Here is a 20,855-nt window from a genome sequence, read left to right as displayed (position 1 = left end):
TCTACCTTAAACGTACAGTGTGAACATACCCTAAGTCTGTTAGCAGAATACACCTGTATGCGGTTTATGGCACAGAATACAGGTTGTCCGAGAAGCCATAGGAAATCTTCTTTTTCCATGGCCTCCCTGCCCTATTATGTTACGTTCTTTGAATGGGGCTAATCTGTGTAGATGTCCCGCACATCAAAGGGTCAGTTCACACTGTCTTTTGGCTCTGATTTAGATGCAAAAACTGTGTTGGAATCAGTGGCAAAAAATGCCCAAAATTGCCCCCCAATTACTTCAATAGAGGCAGAAGCGGCTTTTGGCTGCTCGTGGGAAAAAAAAGCAGCATGTTCTTTCTTGCTGCGGTTTCTGACTTTGACCTCCCACTGAAATCAATGGGAGGCAGATAAAAACCTGTGGCGCTCATTTCTGAGCGTTTTTCGGCTTTCTGCTGCAGATTTCCACGTTAGGGTAGGTCACTGAGTTTTTTGTTGGAATCCTTCTGGAATTGTGAGGCAGATTTTTCCCTGCAAAAGCGTTAAAACAACGCTGGCAGTTAAAAATCTGCCTCAAAATTCCAGAAGGATGCCCACAAAAAACTGTGACCTACCCTAAAAGGCAAATCTGCAGCAGAAAGCCGAAATCATAAATCTCACCACTAGGGGGAGCTCAGTATTGACTTCAACGAGAGCTACAGCTAAACACGTATGCAGTGAGCTCCCCCTTATGGTAGTTACAGGCAATAGCAATGTAATAATTCAATTCCATGTCAGCCTGAAGGAAACCTCTATGCTGTTACTATTTATGCACTTTTGTACGTTGGGATTGCAATCTGCTGGCACTGGGCATGATGGGAACTCTGATGGCGTGCAGTGGTGGTATTTTGGCTGTCGTGGAGGCATGACCTGCAAGGAGTTTACATTAAAAGAAATCTGAGAATTATTAAAAATGGGCACGTATAGGAATACAGTAACAACCACAGTTCACATTCGGTTGCCATGCCGGAAACCCTAGCAACCAGTGCAATAAAGCGACAACACCCTCATACCACACATGCCAAATCTCATTGACACATTAATCGGTTGTTTGTATAAGTAAAGTTAGGCGAAGGAAAACTTTTTTCTCATCATAAATAACACGCCACCGGCCCCGCCCCCGTCCGCGCCTGCGCAGTGGCATCTTGTGAAGCAGGCGTCGGGGCCGCGCAGTGGCGGCTTGAGTAGGGTGCGCGCTGTGGAAGATGGCGATGAGAGTGCTGCGCGGGGTGAGCAGCGTGTACTGTGCCGCCCGCATCCTGCCGAGGAACGTGTGTCCAGCCCGGTCCCTGAGCGGAGCCTCCCGTCTGCTCGCCGGTGAGTGCTGAGGCCCCGTCCGTGGGTAGAGTAGAGCGGACACAAGTCACTACTAACTACTTGTCACACGGCGGTGCATGCCCGTCACCATCAGGGCTGCGTCTTCAAAGTCGGCGCAAGTGTTGAGGACTTGCTCCGTTTCCATTGGGGCATCTTTGTTGTCGGGACGCACAGATATTGCGATTTGCTGCGACTGTTGCTAGTTGCGATGAGGCACATTCATCACGGGTACTCCTGCTAGTAAAGTTTATTCATTGCTTAAAGAATACTGTGGCAATTCTCGAATATACTTTATAATTCCATCATCACTGTTTCCAGGAGCAATGCTTGCTGTCATTGAATAGGAACCTTTATTACTTCCAGGGGATAAAACTCAGACCTGATCAGATCTCTGATAACTGTAAGGAGCTGTGCACAGAGCAGATGTTCATCTCCTGTAAGTGAGGAAGGTTCACATTCAAAGTCTGTAAGCGGAGATCCTGAAAATGGTGCAGAATTGATATATTGAGGGGGGAATTTATTAGGACTGGCGTTTCGTACACTGAAATATTGTGTCAAATGCGGCAAATTTATTTAAGTGTTAATAAATTTGGCGCATTTGGCAGTCCTAAAGACAGACGGTGAAATCTGCGCCTGTTAGATTTGCGCTACAATTTGCACCTTTTTCTGCTATTAGAAATGATAAATCTGTCGGAAACTTGCCGGCCTGCGGCCCCTCCTGCTAATTCACCGCTATTCAAAAGTGGCGTGAGGAGAGAAAAGTCGCAAATTTTAGCGCAAATATGGCATGTACCAAATCTGGTGACTTTTAGGAAAGTGCCACAAAGCCGATAATAAATTCCCACAAAGTTTATTAGAAAATGACGTAACTTTCCGTTCTACCACGAATAAGGCTTTGTCTGCATTGGCGGCTCCGTTAGGGGCGTCCGTCACAGATCTGGGCAGAAATACCGGGAATCATATTGCAGCGTGCTGCGCCATTGTACCTGGTAAAACCACGGACACCCTGACAGAAACCATTAAAGCCGATGGCGTCTCTCATACAACGGAACGTCATTTTTTCTTTGCCGTTTTCCTCTGACGGAGCAGAACAACGGAAAGACTGACGCAGGTGTGAATGACGCGTAAGCTTTATTTGCGAGGGTCCCTCTATGACTGGTATAATGGAGAACTAGTGTAGAGCCCGGGATGGTACCTGGCATGGTTCACTGCCACTACTATGTAAAAAAGAGTGGGCAAAAGTAAATTGGTTGCACTGGGAGGCAAGAAGGGCATGAATGACTGGCGATTATCCCTGAGTTTACGCTTGGTGCCGTTGTCTGGTGTTGTAAACACTTTATAAATTTGGCGTGTGCGCGTTCCCCTTATACCCAGCCCCCAAACTGGCATTATCTAATACAGGGGTCAGCAACCTTCTCCAGTCCAACTGTTGTGAAACTACAACTCCCTGCATACCCTGCCAGACAAAGGCTTGTTTAGTTCAGCCAAAGGCTGTCCGGGCATGCTGGGAATTGTAGTTTCACAACAGCTGGATTGGTGAAGGTTGCTGATGGAAAAAAAACATGCAGAAATTGGCGGCCGGATTTTTTTTTAAAATTATGATTAATATGAAAAATGTTCTCCATTGAGTCTCTGTACACCGTTGTAAACCACAGGGAGGGGGGATGTCGTTCACTACATGCCAGGTAGGAGGTGCCCTTCAAGTTATGGAGTCAGCCTGGCATGGACTGGCCAGATCTAATATTTCTGCCTTGCAATGTAGATTGTTCTGTGCTCGTCCTGCTCCTCTGCCGGCTGTGGCTTGTATGTGTGTAGTCTGGTATAATAACCGGGTCACCTTGGGATATGCCAGTCTCTGCACCTTCACGGGACGACGTTCTGGCTCATGTATGGATTTGTTTGCAGGACAGTCAGAATAGAGCAGTCTGCAGCGCTAAACTTCACGTCAAAGATGGCGGAAATCCTGATGGACCCTGATGTGTCAGTGGGACCCAACAGGAATCATCGCTATCCGCTTGTAAATGGTTCCCCCCCCCCCCCCCTGTGTTGCCTCACGACTTCTCAACTTGTGGAATGCAGCAAAACACGACATGTTGTATTGTGGGAGTCCGGCGTTTCTTCGGTTATATACGGTTGTTCTTTACAACCTTCCTGCTGGTGCTAAGGGCAGAATGTGTATATTTCTGCTGCATCTGAACGTGCTCTTATGCTTCATAAATCTCCAGCAGCTGCTTATAAGTACAGACGGTTTTTGCACAGTGGTTTGACAAAAACTCGTCAAAACACTTGTCGAGGCGTTTTTTTTTTTTCTCTTTCTGACTGATTGAAATGGGGTTTTGGAGGCGGAAACCGCCTCAAGATGGGGCATGTCGCTTCTTTTTACTGCGACGCGTTTTTTTTACTCGCGGTAAAAAAACTCGTCCAACTCCCATTGGAATCAATGGGAGGCATTTTCGGGCGGTTTTTGACGAGTTTTGCGGCGCGGTTTCCGCGTCAAAAAACTCTGTGTGAACAGTCCCTAACCGTGTAAGTAATCACGTATATGGCCGTATTACCGCTACGTACTCTGCAAAACCATAAGGGCTCGTCCACACGTAATGGAATTGCTGCAGAAATTCTGTTGGAAGTTGCAGACTTTCCTTCGCCGCAAAAACGCACCATTATCTGAGTTTGTGACTGGTGCGGATTTTTCTCTGAAAAACTCAGGCATTCAGTCACTTTCCCCAGCAGGAATTGACATGCGCGGTCCGAAACATACGCACCGCAGGTCGATTTCCGCAGCGTGTGGATGAGATTTGTTCGATCTCTCCCTCTTCGCTGTTACTGTATTCCACTGCGTTTTTTCCGTCCAAAAACTCCGGACGGAAAATACGCATCCATTCCGCTACGTGTGGACGAGCCCTAAGAGTTGGTACAGAGGTGTATGGGGCTCGACTGCACCCAGATTCAGGAATATTGTGGTCTATCCACCACCTTTATGTTCCGTGTCTTGCAAGAAAAGTGGAATCTATTTGTGTCTGTATAGAATGGGAAATCCTAATAAAACATGATGTTTATAGATCTGGTTTATTTCTGCAGTGGATTCCTATAGACCTGGAGAAGTAAAGTATAAGCGGTGCGGTCTGTGTGAGTGATCTCTGTATACATCCAGGACGTGCGCTTCTCGCCGTGCAGCACCAGATCTGGTTTCAGCCAGAGATTTCTCGCCGCAGTCACTGAGCATATTGTGTCCTGGACAGAAAATGCACAATGACTTTTTTTTTTTTTTCTCCTGTCTGTTTTCACTGTTAGAAAAAAAAAAAAAGGAATTACTTGATGTGTCGAGAAATCCGTCATTTCAGGATCAGAAAGACATGACTGATAATGTTATGAAATGTAAAAAACAAGCTGGTATATATAGCGTCACATAGCTCTGCCCCTGTATGAAGAGCGCACTGTGTTATACCAGGACGTCTTGGAGAATTACTTATACAGCAATTCCCTAACGTGACTGGTGTTGGGATATCCACAGGAATCTTTCTGGGAGTTGTAGCCGGTTTTATGTCACTCTGTAATCTGGTGTGATCTATTATGGGAATATTATCTCCATGGAGCTCTTGGGAGCGTTTCCAATATGGAATTGCTATGTAAAGGCCCTATTACACCGGCCGATAATATCAACGAGATATTGTTGATCGGCGCTCGTTTGCTCCTGTCACACAGAGCTATGGATGGGGACGAGCGGTCATTACTCCCTGTTTACACACCAAGATCTGCTGCCGACAACCATATTTCACTTTTTTTTAAACGATACGGCCAGCAGATGATAAAGCGTTTGCTCGTTCATCTGCTGATCGCTGCTGTTTACACAGGGCAATTATCGGCAATGAGCGTTCTGTGAATACTTGTCTGTCCAATAATCGTCCAGTGTGAAACCCCCTTAAAGAGGCTCTGTCACCACATTATAAGTGCCCTATCTCTTACATAAGGAGATCGGCGCCGTAATGTAGGTGACGGCAGTGCTTTTTATTTAGAAAAACTATCCATTTTTACCACGTTAGGAGCGATTTTAGCTTTATGCTAATTCGTTTCTTAATGCCCAAGTGGGTGTTGTACAGGAGTGTATGACGCTGACCAATCAGTGACCAATCAGCGTCATGCACTTCTCCCCATTCATTTACTCCGTGCATAGTGACACTGCGTTATTCACTATGTGCTAACTTATACTGACACATTAACGTTACTGAAGTGTTTAGACAGTGAAAAGACATTCCTTCCAGCCAGGACACGATGTCTATTCACAATCCCGACACTTCGGTAACGTTTGTGTGAGACTTACAGCAGAGCAAAGCGTAATCTCCCTGTAACATGTCATTTACAGCGTGATCTCGTGAGATTACGCTTTGCTCTGCTGTAAGTACCACAGAAACGTTAACGAAGTGCTGGGATTGTGAATAGACATCTCGCCCAGGCTGGAAGGAATGGCTATTCACTGTCTAAACACTTCAGTAACGTTAATGTGTCCGTATAAGGCCTCATTTACACGAGCATGTGCGTTTTGCGCACGCAAAAAACGCAGCGTTTTGCGTGCGCAAAAGGCACTTGACAGCTCCGTGTGTCATCAGTGTATGATGCGCGGCTGCGTGATTTTCGCGCAGCCACCATCATAGAGATGAGGCTAGTCGACGTCCGTCACTGTCCAGGGTGCTGAAAGAGTTAACTGATCGGCAGTAACTCTTTCAGCACCCTCGACAGTGAATTCCGATCACAATATACAGCAACCTGTGAATAAAAAAAAGACGTTCATACTTACCAAGAACTTCCTGCTTCCTCCAGTCCGGTCTCCCGGCCGTTGCCTTGGTGACGCGTCCCTCTCTTGACATCCGGCCCCACCTCCCTGGATGACGTGGCAGTCCATGTGACCGCTGCAGCCTGTGATTGGCTGCAGCTGTCACTTGGACTGAATTGTCATCCCGGGAGGTCAAACTGGAGGAAGAAGCCGGGAGTTATCGGTAAGTCAGAACTTTTTTTTTTTTTACACGTTCATGTATATTGTGATCGGAAGTCACTGTCCAGGGTGCTGAACCAGTTTAACTCTTTCAGCACCCCGGACAGTGACTGTCTTCTGACGTCGCGTACCGGAATTTTTTTTGTCGGGTTCGGTCAAAACGAGTTTGGCCGAACCCGGTGAAGTTCGGTTCGCTCATCTCTAAGACACTCCGTTTGGATGTTTGTAAACAGAAAAGCATGTGGTGCTTTTCTGTTTATATTCAGAGTTTGACAGCTCTTGCGCGAATCACGCAGTTCGCACGGAAGTGCTTCCGTGCGACCTTCGTGGTTTTCACGCACCCATTGACTTCAATGGGTGCGTGATGCGCGAACAACGCAGAAATTTAGAACATGTCGTGTTTTTTTCAGCGCACTCACGCTGAGCAAAACTCACGAACTGACTGCATGCCCCCATAGACTTGTATAGGTCCGTGTGACCTACGTGAAAAGCACGCGCGTCGCACGGACGTATATCACGTTCGTGTAAATGAGGCCTAAGGCTATGTTCACACAGAGTTTTTTTGCAGGCGGAAATTCTGCCCCAAAGTTCCCTTTGGAAGTTTGAGGCAGATTTTCCCCTCCCTGCACGGCGATTTTCGCGTCGTTTTTCGCCAGCGGCCATTGAGCGCCGCGGGCATAAAACGCAGCGAAATAGGCTTTCTCTGCCTCACATTGAAGTCAATGGGAGGTCAGAGGTGTAAATGCCCGAAGATAGGGCATGTCCCTTTCTCCCGCAAGGTGGTTTTACCGCTCACGGGAGTAAACCGCCCCTGCCTCTCAATGAAATCAATGGGAGGCATTTTCGGGCCGTTTTTGACGATTTTTGCGGCGCGGTTTCCGCGTCAAAAAACTAGTAAAAAAACTCAGTGTGAACATAGCCTAAGACAGCACATACTGATCTAACAGGATCCCTATGCGCTGACTAAATGGAGAGGAGTGCATGACGCTGATTGGTCACTGATTGGTCAGCGTCATACACTCCTCTGTACAACACCCACTTGGTCTAAAGTAAAAACACGCCCAGTTGGGCATTAAGAAAGTCATTAGCATAAATCTAAAATCGCTCCTAACGTGGTAAAAATAGATCGTTTTTCGAAATAAAAAGCACTGCCGTCACCTACATTACAGCGCCGATCTCCTTATGTAGGAGACAGGGCACTTATAATGTGGTGACAGAGACTCTTTAAGCAAATATTCCAGTAGGTTATCCAGTTAAGGGCTCTTTTAGATGAACGCATAAATAGTCCATGTGACGGCTGTTTTTTTAACTGCTTTAAAACGGCTGCATGTATTTCTATGGGGCTGTTCACACGGCCGTTGTCTTAACGGACCGTGTGAAGGGCCCGTGAAAAAATAGGACGTGTCCTCAGGTTTGTGATGGATCCGTGAAAACAGGTCCCACACAGGCGCATATCGGACGTGAAATGCGGTAATTTTTTACTGCCGATTACGCACACTTTCGTCTCAGCAAAGCCTTATGAAGCAAAGCCTTATTTGTGACATATCAGAGGTTTTTGTGACATATCAGAGGTTTTGTTCGGTGGCTGTCTGGGTGCTGAGACCCACACGTCGCTAAAGCAAATTGGCGCTCTTCATCAGCCTGAAGACGGATCACATAAAACATCCATGAGCCCGTCTTCAGCCCAACGAGGAGCACCAATCACAGCTGAAGATGTAGGGCGCTCAGCTTTGTTTCAGCGATGCCGGGGTCTTAGCACCCGGACTCCCACCGATCTAAACCTCTGATAATTTGCTATGACATCTGAAAAGTTTTCTTGAAGTTCATCTATGAGATTGTAGATTACTCCTTGTCTCGTTGGATATAGGTTATTAGGCACTGATGTAGATGTGGGATATTTCCTTTTTAAAAGTAGAGACTCTGTAGAGCAGGGGACTCCAACCTGTGGCTTCCCCGCTGCTGCAAAACTACAACTCCTAACATTCTTTGGCAGCATGCATTATGACCAGTCTGTTCTGTTGATTACAATAAACTGACCACTAAGGGCTCTTTTACATGGGTTGATTTTGTGCTTGGTAAAAGATCGCTGATCGGCGCTCATTTGCTTCATTTAAATCTAGCAATCGTCGGACTGTATGGGGAGGAAGTGAAACCATCACTTAGGCCCCATGCACACGACCGTAAAAACTCCCGTAATTACGGGCCCATAGCTTCTATTGGCCACGGGTACCTCCCCGTATGCTTACGGGAAGGTGCCCGTGCCGTCGAAAAAGATAGAACATGTCCTATTTTAGGCCGTAATTACGGCACGGGCAGCCCATAGAAGTCTATGGGGCTCCCGGAATTACGGGTGACTACGTGTGTGCACCCGTAATTACGGGAGCGTTGCTAGGCGACGTCAGTAAATAGTCACTGTCCAGGGTGCTGAAAGAGTTAAACAATCGGCAGTAACTGTTTCATCACCCTGGACAGTGGCTACCGATCACAATATAGATAAAGCTGTAAAAAAAAAAAAGACGTTCATACTTACCCAGAACTCCCTGCTTCTTCCTCCAGTCCGGCCTCCTGGTATGACGTTACAGCCCATGTGACCACTGCAGCCAATCACAGGCCAATCGCAGGCTGCAGCGGTCACATGGACTGCCGCGTCATCCATGGAGGTCGGACTGGATGTTAAGAGAGGGACGCGTCACCAAGACAACGGCCGGGTAAGTATGAATTACTTTTACTTTTATTACGGAAAGGGCTGTCCCTTCTCTCTATCCTGCACTGATAGAGAGAAGGGGCTGCCGATTACTGCAGTGCAATTTTGCAGCCAAAAACGTGCCCATAAATTCTGGTGCAATACGGGTCGAATACGTGTGACCAAGGACCCGTATTTACGGATGGACAAAAATACGGTCGTGTGCACGGGGCCTAATACGATTGTTCGTCTCCATACACCTGCAACTTGCCAGCAGCACATCCTCTGTTTACACGGGGAGATGTGCTGCTGACAAGGGGTCGCATAACAGATCTGATCAGCCAACAAAGAGCGTTTGCCCGTTTTCGTCTCTTAGCTGCCCTGTTTACACAGGGCAATGATCGGGTGAGCGCTCGTTTGAATGGTCATTAGCCTGTGTAAAAGGGCCTTTAGTGTGTGTATATTACCTGTAGTAATTTGGTCCAGGAAAGCAGATCTCTGGGACTGGCAACCGCCCAATAAACACAAACCATAGCAAACCTCAAAATGGACAGACCCAAAAAGGAAAGGGGGTAAAATTATGTAAAAAAAACAAACCTGAAGCCACCACTAGGTGGTGCTTTCTGCATATGTATTTATTCCGCTTCCATTGAACTTACTGGGAGCTGCATAAATGTATATGCAGAGAGCTCCCCCTAGTGGAAAGTGCAGGTTATCAGCATTTTATTGTGATGGGAAGCAGGGGAACAAGGGACCACAGCAGTGGCCTGAGTTGACTTTATGGTAGGTGCCGCACTGTACTGTGGTTACATGTTTATATGTTTGGCATATATCGGTGAGGCCTGCATGTACGGCATGTGACCGCTGAGGTCCGTAATTGGCTACTGCGTTCACATGAATGTGACGTCATCGCTGCAGGACCGATGCTGGAGCTGCATGAGGGTTTAAAAAGTCAGTAACTTCTTCATTTTATTTTGTAACATTTATTTCAGGTGCTGACGTTTTTTTATATTTTAGACAACCCCTTTTAAGTAACAACCGCAAAAATCCTTCCAATAAAGGTTTAATAAACCCTTTAACTGCTGCACTGTCTTCCCCCGTACACCGTTCGTTATTACTATATATTTGTCTACGTGTGGAATTGATGTCGTTATTTTGTTGCTTTTCATTTCAGCAGCTCGCAAGTTCACGGACAAGCATGAATGGATTTTAGTGGAGGACGGAGTTGGGACTGTTGGAATCAGCAAATTTGCCCAGGTATCGACTTGTTTGTTTGGAACGTTACTGTCTGTGATCTTTGACATCTGTAGACTTAGTGCTGCAGGATTCATCTTATCTTTTATTTTTCCTGAACTTTGCCCGTTTTTTTTAATATCTTTTTCTGAACTGGCACTTCTTTATCAGTTAATATTGAGCAGCAGTAATAAATGTCACATTAATGAAGAACTGATGAGTTTATTTTTACTACAGTTGTGTACAAGGGAACATGTGTATTACTTTGTTCAGAAAAGTATATAAAAAACCGAATCTACCAATGAACATTTTTCCGTCCGTGTAGCAGGATGTGTGATCGCAGCAGCTATGGGATCTGTACGGCTCGGTTCATCTATAACAGAAGCCATCATGCTGTGGCAGATCCCTTTTTTTGACATAACGGATCCTATTGAAGGGGTTTTCCTAGACTTTAACATAAATGGCTTTTCCTTTAGGATAAGCCATCGGTGGGGTCCCGACCGCTAGGAACCCAGCTGATCTGCCCAATGTGGAGGCCGTGGCCCCTTCATTGCGCTGATCGGCAAAGGTCCTAGAGGTTGGACCTCCATTAAACATGAATGACTTATCCTGGGGATAGGCTATGAATGTTAAATCCCTTGAGCTTTAATGGAGTCTCAGAATACTGCTGCTTACAGAGGCTTTCCATAAAAATGTAGAGACCCTAAGGCTACGTTCACACAAGCGTATCAGATTCACGCGCGTGAATCTGGTCCGTTATGCATCAGGGTGTTTGCAGGGTTCGTGCGTTTTTCACGCGCTCGCAAAGCACATCTTTCTTTCTTTTTTCAATTCAATTGATGCGTAAATCACACAAAGCACATGGATGTGCGTCCATGTACTGTGCCTGATTTTCACGCACCCATTGACATCAATGTGCATGAAAAATGCACCAATATAGGACCTGCAGTGAGTTTTACACAATGGACTCTCGCTGCGTGAAAACTCCTGTATGTGTGAACAGCCCCATTGAAATCAATGGTCAATGTGCTGTGCGTGATTTTCCTGCGCAGCACACGGATGTTGTTCACGTTCGTCTGAATGAACCCTAAGGGTGCAGTCACACGCGGCAGATTTTGTTGCAGAAATTTCTGCAACTGAAAACCAGTTGCACTCATCTGAATGTGTTTGTTTCTGCAGCAGGTGCTTGGATTTCTGTTTTATTCAGATGAGTGGAACGGATTTAAAGTTGCAGAAATTTCTGCAACCAAATTTGCCGCGTGTGACGACATCCTAACAGTCCACCATTTATGTCCATTCGCAGGGAAAACGCGAGCACTTTTTATGATGCGTTTAATGTACATTTGTGTGTGTGGAGTGTTTCTTTGTGTCCCGCCTCGCCGGTCTCGCTTGTATATTGTTTCTCTTTCAGGAGTCATTAGGAGATGTCGTTTACTGTAGTCTTCCTGAAATCGGTGCCAAGCTCAATAATATGGGTGAGTTCATGACATTTTTGTCCCTTTTTGTCTGCAATAACGGACCTTTGGTATTTTCACAGTGGCCAAGGATATTTGAAGAGTGACGGTGCCGATCATCTTGAATAAAATTAATTACTGAATTGCCTTTTTCATTAGTACATTTGTAAACAGCTGCTTAATTTAATATAAAGCATTAAAGGGGTTTTCCCATCCGAGACATTTATGACCTATACACAGGATATGTCATTAATACCAGATAGATGCGGGTCCCACCTCTGGGACCTGCACCCATCTCTAGAACGGGGCCCTCTAAACCCCGTTCTACTACTGAAGCTTGTGATTCCCAACCATGAAGTATGGAAACAGCGTAGTCCGCTGAGGTACGCTGTTTCCGTAACTCCCATAGTACTGAATAGCATCTCGTAACACATTTCAAGGGAAATATGAGAATTATTAAGAATTACAGGAGTTCATGTGAACCTGCTGCTTCTACTTGCCAGAAACTTTTATAGGCTGAATCAATAATTGTACTATAACCGATCACCTCTATTGATTGGTGACCTCCCTTTGCGTTGTATTTGCTTTATATAATGATTTTTGTCTCTGTCATAGATGAATTTGGAACATTAGAGAGTGTAAAGGCAGCTAGTGAACTCTTCTCTCCCTTGACTGGAGAAGTTACAGCAATAAATGAAGCGCTGGCAGATAATCCGGGCTTGGTGAACAAATCCTGCTATGAAGAAGGTAAATCCAGTAATGTGCCGCGAACACTGACCGCTTACAAAGTGTAGTCGCCTATGGCAAATCTAGAAATACTGCACATAAGGCCGGTCTCTCATCACATTTTAGCTTCTGTTGTAGCCAGAACTGTCCTCCTATAATGAGTTTGATCACTATAGAACCCTATTGTAATCTAAAGTTCAATTCTGTAAAACTGTGGGGGCCCAAGTCTTGTGTACGTAATACGGCTGCCTGAAACCAGCCTCAGTAAGTGCAACAGTCCAAGTGACTCCTGAATTCTTCATCAGGGGGCCCTTGGAATTCTGTACTTACTACGTAAAGGGCTCCGGGACACGTCCTACATGGGCTCTATTTGTGGAGCCCCCCCCCCACATTTGGTAGTTCCACTTCTCCCACATTGATCTTTGTGACCACAGATTTGTAAGATTGGGCCTAGGGAGACGAGACTTGTTGCCCATTGCAACCAATCACAGTGCAGCTTTCATTGTTGCAGAGCAGTTTAAGAAATGAAAGCTGCACTGTGATTGGTTGCTATGGTAAATAAGTTTTGATAAATGAGGCCCATTGTTTACATACTCATGCTTGTATTATAAGTTACTATGTGGATGTAAATGATTCTTGGGGAACTATTATGCAGAGATTACGTTGCAAAGTTGGAGGGAATCTAGTACCCTTCTAATTTTACTCAATATTTTTTATATTCAATTACCTTTTAACGTCTGGATGGTAGGCTATAATTTTTCAGTTCTGTCTTAAAACGCAGAGACCTGACTATCAGCCAGCCAGACTCTTCATAGAGAGGGCATGTGATTTATAACCACCTGACTTGAGATTTTCAAATACAAAATGTTCAATGAGCGCTGTGACAATGCAGCTGTAAGGGTGGCCAAACCCCCAGTTTTTAGCAGGATCGGCCAACTATCTAATGTATATGGGGGTGTCCCAACCCTCCCCTGACAGCAGATGGATTTTAAAATTCCCGATCCTTTGTCTCTGTGGGAGATGGAGTCTGACTTCGGTCTATCCCACTCTCCACATTGAAAAACCTGCACACTCGCCCGAGATGAGGGAAAGAATAGCTGTTGGTTGAAAACAAACATTCGGTCGTCGGCTACTGCAAGTTTATAGGTCCTAGTGTTTAAAGTGTCCCTAACCTTTCAGATGTGTGTTTTATAAGGAATAACACTATTTCTGGCCATTATATGACTTGTATTCTGCATTATTTTCACTGAGCTAGTGGGTAGAGCCTAACTGCTATCATGTCTGCTATACACAGCACATAAAGTAGTAATGAGCAGTGTAACTGAGAATCCAGCACTGGCATGCGTTAAAACACTTACTAAAGTGCGAGCCCGTGTCCCCTAGCGTGTCCTAGCCCAAGCAAAGGGATTTAGGAGTAAGCTTAGAGTAAGGATATGTTCACACGGCAGCGTCCAATACGCCTTTTAGGCGAAAACAGCTTTTGAATTTCAGACGTAATTGCCCGTACTCGCGTTTTTCGCGGCGTCCATTACGCACGTAATTGGAGCTGTTTTTCAATGGAGTCAATGAAAAACGGCTCCAATTACGTCTCAATAAGTGACATGCACTTCTTTGACGCGGGTGTCTTTTTAGGCGCCGTCTTTTGACAGTGGCGCGTAAAAAAAAAAAGCCCGTGTGCACAGAACACGTAACCCCATTGATTTCAGATGTTTGGAGCCGTATTTTCGGACGTAATTCGAGGCGTAAAACGCCCGAATTACGTCCGTAAATAGGGCGTGTGAACATACCCTTAGTAGTGCAGTAAGGAGGGGGAGAGGGTTCTGATAATGGGAAAGAAGCATTTTTCTCTAATAAGATATATTACAAAGTTTCTTACATTTACTTGTACTATTGATTTATGCAAAGTTTGTTGAGAAGTCAGTGACCATTTAAGCAGGAGCTTGTCATGTGACGGCCCCTAATCGCTAGGCAAAACTCTGATGCTTACCTTTACCCAGTATAAGGGTATGTGCACACACACTAATTACGTCTGTAATTGACGGACGTATTTCGGCCGCAAGTCCCGGACCGAACACAGTGCAGGGAGCCGGGCTCCTAGCATCATACTGATGTATGATGCTAGGAGTCCCTGCCTGGCTGCCGGACAACTGCCCCGTACTGAAAACATGATTACAGTACGGGACAGTTGTCCTGCAGCGAGGCAGGGATTTCTAGCATCGTACATAAGTATGATGCTAGGAGCCCGGCTCCCTGCACTGTGTTCGGTCCGGGACTTGCGGCCGAAATACGTCCGTCAATTACGGACGTAATTAGTGTGTGTGCACATACCCTAACTCTTTAAATAAACCCCCTTCCCCCATGTTCCTACTATCTGCCCGCTACAAGGAACATTCTGCTCACGGTTGGGTGACACGTTTTATAAATGATACTAGATATGAGAGAGCAAATAAATTAATAAACATTATAATAAATACATAAATTGTTAGTGGTTTTAAACTGCAGTTTTTTGTCGCCCCCCCAAAGCTTCATGCATGTTATTTTCTTCCCATGTGCAGGGTGGTTAATAAAGGTCACAGTGGATGTTCCCTCAGAACTGGATGACCTGATGAGTGAGGATGCCTATGAGAAATATGTCAAATCACTCGAGGACTGAACACGGCACAGCTAGACAATCGTAGTCCTGTTTAGATTCAGAGTAGGGGCACACGGGAGGGCACATACGCCCCCTGGTTGGTGGACTCATTTACTACAGGAATATCTGTTAACCAGTCTCTCTCCTCGTAGCTTTAAGTTGAACTGGTCAACAATGAAGTATCTTCCGGATCCTCTGTTTTAATCTGTTGTGTTTTTTGTTTTTTTTAAGAAGAATCTATCAGAAAATTTTACACTGAGTACAAATATAATTAACAGGATCTTAGTCTTTTCCTGACAGCTTTTTTTTGGGCTGCAGAAGAAACATTAAATGACACTTTCCAAAGACTGTTCTTTACTTCTGTATTATCTATGATGGAGATAGCGTCTTCTTTAATCGTGGGGACAGGAGCTGAATGCCTCCTCTTCAATGCAGGTTTACCAATAATGTTGTGTAATAAAAAGGATAATCTGGACTATTCTGCTGTCCTTGCATTTTCTATCATAACGTGTGGGTGTGGTGTGGTGTGGTGTGGTGTGGTGTGGTGTGGTGTGGTGTGGTGTGTTGTGTGTGTGTATATATTAGCCCTCAATGAATTAGAATATCATCAAAAAGTTAATTTGTTTCGTTAATTCAATTCAAAAAGTGAAACTCCTATTACCGTATTTTCCGGACTATAAGGCGCACCGGATTATAAGGCGCACTTTCTATGAGCGCCTTATAAGCAATCATGTTTCATATATAAGGCGCACTGGATTATAAGGCGCAGCACATTACCGTTAAATAAACCATTGCTCAGACTGCAAGTCAAAATTTATTACACTTTTTAACAATAACTTGCAACTGGTTCAGCTGTAATTGCAAATCAAAACGTTTAGGGTATGTGCACACACACTAATTACGTCCGTAATTGACGGACGTATTTCGGCCGCAAGTCCCGGACCGAACACAGTGCAAGGAGCCGGGCTCCTAGCATCATACTTATGTACGACGCTAGGAGTCCCTGCCTTGCTGCAGGACAACTGTCCCGTAGTATAATCATGTTTACAGTACGGGACAGTTGTCCTGCAGCGAGGCAGGGACTTCTAGCATCGTACATAAGTATGATGCTAGGAGCCCGGCTCCTTGCACTGTTCGGTCCGGGACTTGCGGCCGAAATACGTCCGTCAATTACGGACGTAATTAGTGTGTGTGCACATACCCTTACCGTACTTTTTCAGTTCATTCCTCCACCAGAAATCCATCAAATCCGTCATCTTCAGTGTCGGAGTTGAACAGTTGGGCGATTTCGGCATCAAGCATGGGGTCCTCCTCTTCATTATCCGAGTCGGTCTCGTTGCTGCTGCTAGGCTCTTCAGTGGTGATTCCAGCCTTCCTGAAAGCTCGGATGACACTGGAGACTGATACATTCTTCCAGGCATCCACGATCCACTGGCACATAGTGGCATAACTCGCACGGCGTTGCCTCCCTGTTTTGGTGAATGTGTGGTCACCTTCTGTCATCCAATGCTCCCATGCAGCTCGCAATTTAACTTTAAATGACCTGTTGATGCTGATATCTAGCGGCTGGAGCTCTTTGGTTAATCCACCAGGGATGACAGCAAGCTCCGAATTAGTTTTCTTCACTTGGGCTTTGACAGTATCGGTCAAGTGGGCGCGCATCGAGTCACAGACCAATAGGGATGGGGATTTGTGAAAAAAGCCACCCGGTCTCTTGACGTAGACCTCCCTCAGCCACTCACTCATCTTCTCCTCATCCATCCAGCCCTTTGGGTTAGCCTTAATGATGACACCAGCAGGAAAATTTTCTTTAGGCAAAGTCTTCCTCTTGAAAATTACCATGGGTGGTAGTTTCTGGCCATTAGCCTGACAAGCGAGAACTACAGTGAAAGATGACTTCTCATTTCCTGTGGTACGTATAGATATCGTACTGGTCCCTGTTTTCTCAACAGTACGGTTTACGGGGATATCGAAAGTGAGGGGAACCTCATCCATGTTAATAATGTGTTCTGGCTGGATATTCTTTTCATTTATCTTGGTTATGCAGTAGGTGCGGAAAATGGCCAGCTTCTCTTCATAATCCTTTGGTAATTGCTGGCACACAGTAGTTCTGGTGCGAATGGAGAGATGACGCCTGTTCATGAAACGAAAGCACCATGAAGGACCTCCTCGAAAGTCCTTGATCTCCATGTCACGTGCTAAAGCAGTGGCTTTGAGTCGAATAGAGACAGTGGAGACGCTTCTACCTGCGTTTCTCTGTTCCATAACCCACTGTTCTATTTTGTCCTCCAACTGTGGCCACCTTGCTTTGTTTCCTCGGAAACTCAGTTTGGTCTTCTTTACTTGGCGGAGGGCATCTTCTTGTTTTCTCCACTTACGCACCATGGATTCATTAATGTTGAATTCTCTTGCAGCTGCCCTATTTCCATGCTCTACTGCATAACTTATAGCTTTAAGCTTGAAACCTGCATCATAAGCATGTCTCTTAACAGGAGGCATTTTTTGGGGTAGTGGGTATAGTTAACGCTAAAGCAAAGATATATTGCAAGGATCCTACAGAGCTGTAAGTATCACTCAGTGTGGCTCCTGACTACGGTGGCCGTAATGCTCAATCCATTTATGGATACTGTAAAAACCCAAGTGAAGAATAAATTCATAGGCGCACGGGGGGGAGGAGCATGGTGTGTGCTGTGGTATGCCGCCGCCGACCCCTGCCGCCCACGATAGAGGTAAAGGATCCTGTATGAACCCCTCTCTTTACTGTCGGGTTCATATATAAGGCGCACCGGATTATAAGGCGCACTTTCTATTTCTGAGAAATTCTCAGCATTTTATGTGCGCCTTATAGTCCGGAAAATACGGTATATAGATTCATTACACACAGAGTGATCTATTTTCAGCATTTTTTTTCTTCTAATGTTGATGATTATGGTAACAGGTAATGAAAAGCCAAAATGTTGTCTCTCAGAAAATTAGAATATTAAATAAGCCCAATTTCAAAAATGATATTTTTATACCGAAATGTTGTCCGACTGAAAAGTATGTCCAGTATCTGCCCTCAATACTTGGTCAGGGCTCCGACTCTGCATGAATTACTACATCAATGCAGCGTGGCATGGAGGCGATCAGCCTGTGGCACTGCTGAGGTGTTATCAATGCGGCGTGGCATGGAGGCGATCAGCCTGTGGCACTGCTGAGGTGTTATCAATGCGGCGTGGCATGGAGGCGATCAGCCTGTGGCACTGCTGAGGTGGCATCAATGCGGCGTGGCATGGAGGCGATCAGCCTGTGGCACTGCTGAGGTGTTATCAATGCGGCGTGGCATGGAGGCGATCAGCCTGTGGCACTGCTGAGGTGTTATCAATGCGGCGTGGCATGGAGGCGATCAGCCTGTGGCACTGCTGAGGTGTTATCAATGCGGCGTGGCATGGAGGCGATCAGCCTGTGGCACTGCTGAGGTGTTATGGAAGCCCAGGTAGCTTTTATAGCGGCCCTCAGCTCGTCTGCATTGTTGGGTCTGGTGTCTCTCATCTTCCTCTTGACAATACCCTATAGATTCTCTATGGGGTTTAGGTCGGGCGAGTTTGCTGGCTGATCAAGAGCAGTGATACTGTGGTTATTGCACCAGGTATTGGTACATTTGGCAGTGTGGGCAGGTGCCAAGTCCTGCTGGAAAATTAAATCAGCATCTCCATAAAGCTTGTCAGCAGAGGGAAGAATGAAGTGCTCGAAAAGTCCTGGTAGACGCTGCGCTGACTCTGGAGTTGATGTAACACAGTGGACCAGCACTGCTGCTCAGTGTCCAAAGTCCTGTTTTCAGATGAAAGTACATTTTTCATTTCATTTGGAAATCTCGGTCCCAGAGTCTGGAATTAGTGGAGAGACATCAATCCAAGTGTCTTGCGGTCCAGTGTGAAGTTTCCACAGTCAGTGATGGTTGGGGGGCCGTGTCATCTGCTGGTGTTGGTCCACTGTGTTATATCAAGTCCAGAGTCAGCGCAGCGTCTAGCAGGAGATTTCCCAGCACTTCATGCTTTCCTCTGCTGACAAGCTTTATGGAGATGCTGATTTTAAAAATCATTTTTGAAATTTATAATAATAAAATTTTCTGAGACACTACATTTTGGGTTTTCATTAACTGTTACCATAATTATCAACATTAAAAGAAAAAAATGCTGGAAATAGATCACTCTGTGTGTAATGAATCTGTAGAATATAGGAGTTTCACTTTTTGAATTCAATTACTGAAATAAATTAACTTTTTGATGATCTTATTCATTGTGAAGGACTAGTATATGCAGCACCATCATTGCGATATGGATGTGAACCAACCCTGTATCTGTCCTAAGCCGCAGCCCCAAGAGCAGTTCAGTCGGCATATTCTCTCCAGAATTTAGATAACGAAGTGTTCAAAATTAAAGGGGTTTTCCCATAATAATTTTTTATCACCTATCCACAGGGTAGGTGATAAATATCTGATCTATGGGGGTCTGAGTGCTGGGACCCCCACCGATCACAAGCTTTCCTTGCCATTCCTAGGAGCCCCATATGAATGGAATGGTACTGTGCATGCTTGGCCACTGCTCCATTCATTTCTATGGGGCTGCAGATGATAGCGCTCGGTAGCCGCATAGAAATGAATAGAGCGGTGGCCGAGCATGCGCACTACCGCTACATTCCTATGGGGCTCCTGGGAATGGCAAAATAAGCCCGTTGTTGGTATTGGTGGGGATTTCAGCAGTTGGATCCCCACCGCTTAGATATTTATCTTCTATCCTGGGGATAGGTGATAATGATTATGGGAAAACCCCCTTTAATTGTAACTGGCTCCAGTGGGCCATGTATAGAATTTATCTATAGTTCTGACCGACTGCATGAAGTAACAGAGCCTTACTTCCAAAAATAAAGCTATACCCATAATCCATATATTATATGTCTATAACTGATGCCAGATCAGCTACACTGTACGCCACACTTGGTTTAAAGTATCTATTTACTAGTCTAATGTAATATAAACTGTATAATAATACTTTTACAAGATTCACCATTTTTATTTCCTTGAGTCGTTTGTTTGCAGTTTGTACATGTGCTATAAGACCGTATGCCACACTGTTCATAAGTTGTTTTAAGGCGCTACAAGACGGAAGTAGATCTATAGTTAGAACACATTATGTGGTATAGACTTTGAGTAATGGTGTCAATTTGGTGTTTAGGGTGCACAGGTTAATGAGGAATCTGTCTGAAGTTGCAATGACGGCTTATACATAGGGCGAGAATGACCCTATTCTTGCTATACTATTCTCTGGTCACCATTTAGAACTGGAATATCTTATTTGGTGCTTCTCGTCTTTATCTGTTGAATATTGGCAGCAGAGACTGTTGTTTTTCCAAATTATATGTGGCATTGATTGATCTGCTTGTTGTTTATTGTAACAATAGAATGATTATAAACTCTTTACCTATGGAATTCCTGGGGAGCTTGCACTTTGCAGACAATCTTAAGCAGAGCTGCAGTGTAAAGCATCGGGGAGTGACAAAGCATCAGCAGGAGTCTCAAGCCAGGAAGTCGACTTCGCTCGCTGCTTATAACCAGCATAATGGGGCTCGGCTTTAAGTGAGGGAGGAAAAACAAATCTCATCCACACGCTACAAAAACAATCGGCAGAAACCATGTGTGGCGATTGACCTGTCGTGCAGGTTCTCATTCTCCAGGATCTCCACTTATCTTGTATGGATGCTGCAGACTCAACATAAGTTCTGCAGCATTTACACTACGCGGAACGGAATGGTTTTTACTGTCCAC

General features: G+C 45.3%; 1 protein-coding gene across 2 annotated transcripts; it reads left to right on the top strand.

The window, feature by feature from the left end:
• The first annotated feature begins 1,148 nt into the window (after positions 1-1,148).
• On the top strand, positions 1,149-15,530 carry GCSH (glycine cleavage system protein H). Of its 2 annotated transcripts, none has more exons than XM_075838681.1 (5): positions 1,149-1,337; positions 10,185-10,264; positions 11,652-11,715; positions 12,310-12,441; positions 14,976-15,530. In XM_075838681.1, the coding sequence occupies exons 1-5, from the start codon at positions 1,226-1,228 to the stop codon at positions 15,071-15,073; spliced, it is 486 nt and encodes a 161-aa protein (XP_075694796.1). In that variant the 5' UTR covers positions 1,149-1,225; the 3' UTR covers positions 15,074-15,530. The 2 variants fall into 2 exon arrangements, with proteins under 2 accessions (XP_075694796.1, XP_075694795.1); XM_075838680.1 differs by having other exon boundaries at positions 1,151-1,337; positions 10,182-10,264.
• Positions 15,531-20,855: the final 5,325 nt, after the last annotated feature.

The sequence above is a fragment of the Rhinoderma darwinii genome, chromosome 9, assembly GCF_050947455.1.
Source record: "Rhinoderma darwinii isolate aRhiDar2 chromosome 9, aRhiDar2.hap1, whole genome shotgun sequence".
NCBI classification, from domain to species: domain Eukaryota; kingdom Metazoa; phylum Chordata; class Amphibia; order Anura; family Rhinodermatidae; genus Rhinoderma; species Rhinoderma darwinii.
Note: the sequence above shows the minus strand (reverse complement) of the source record. Positions and strands in the feature narration are given on the sequence as shown.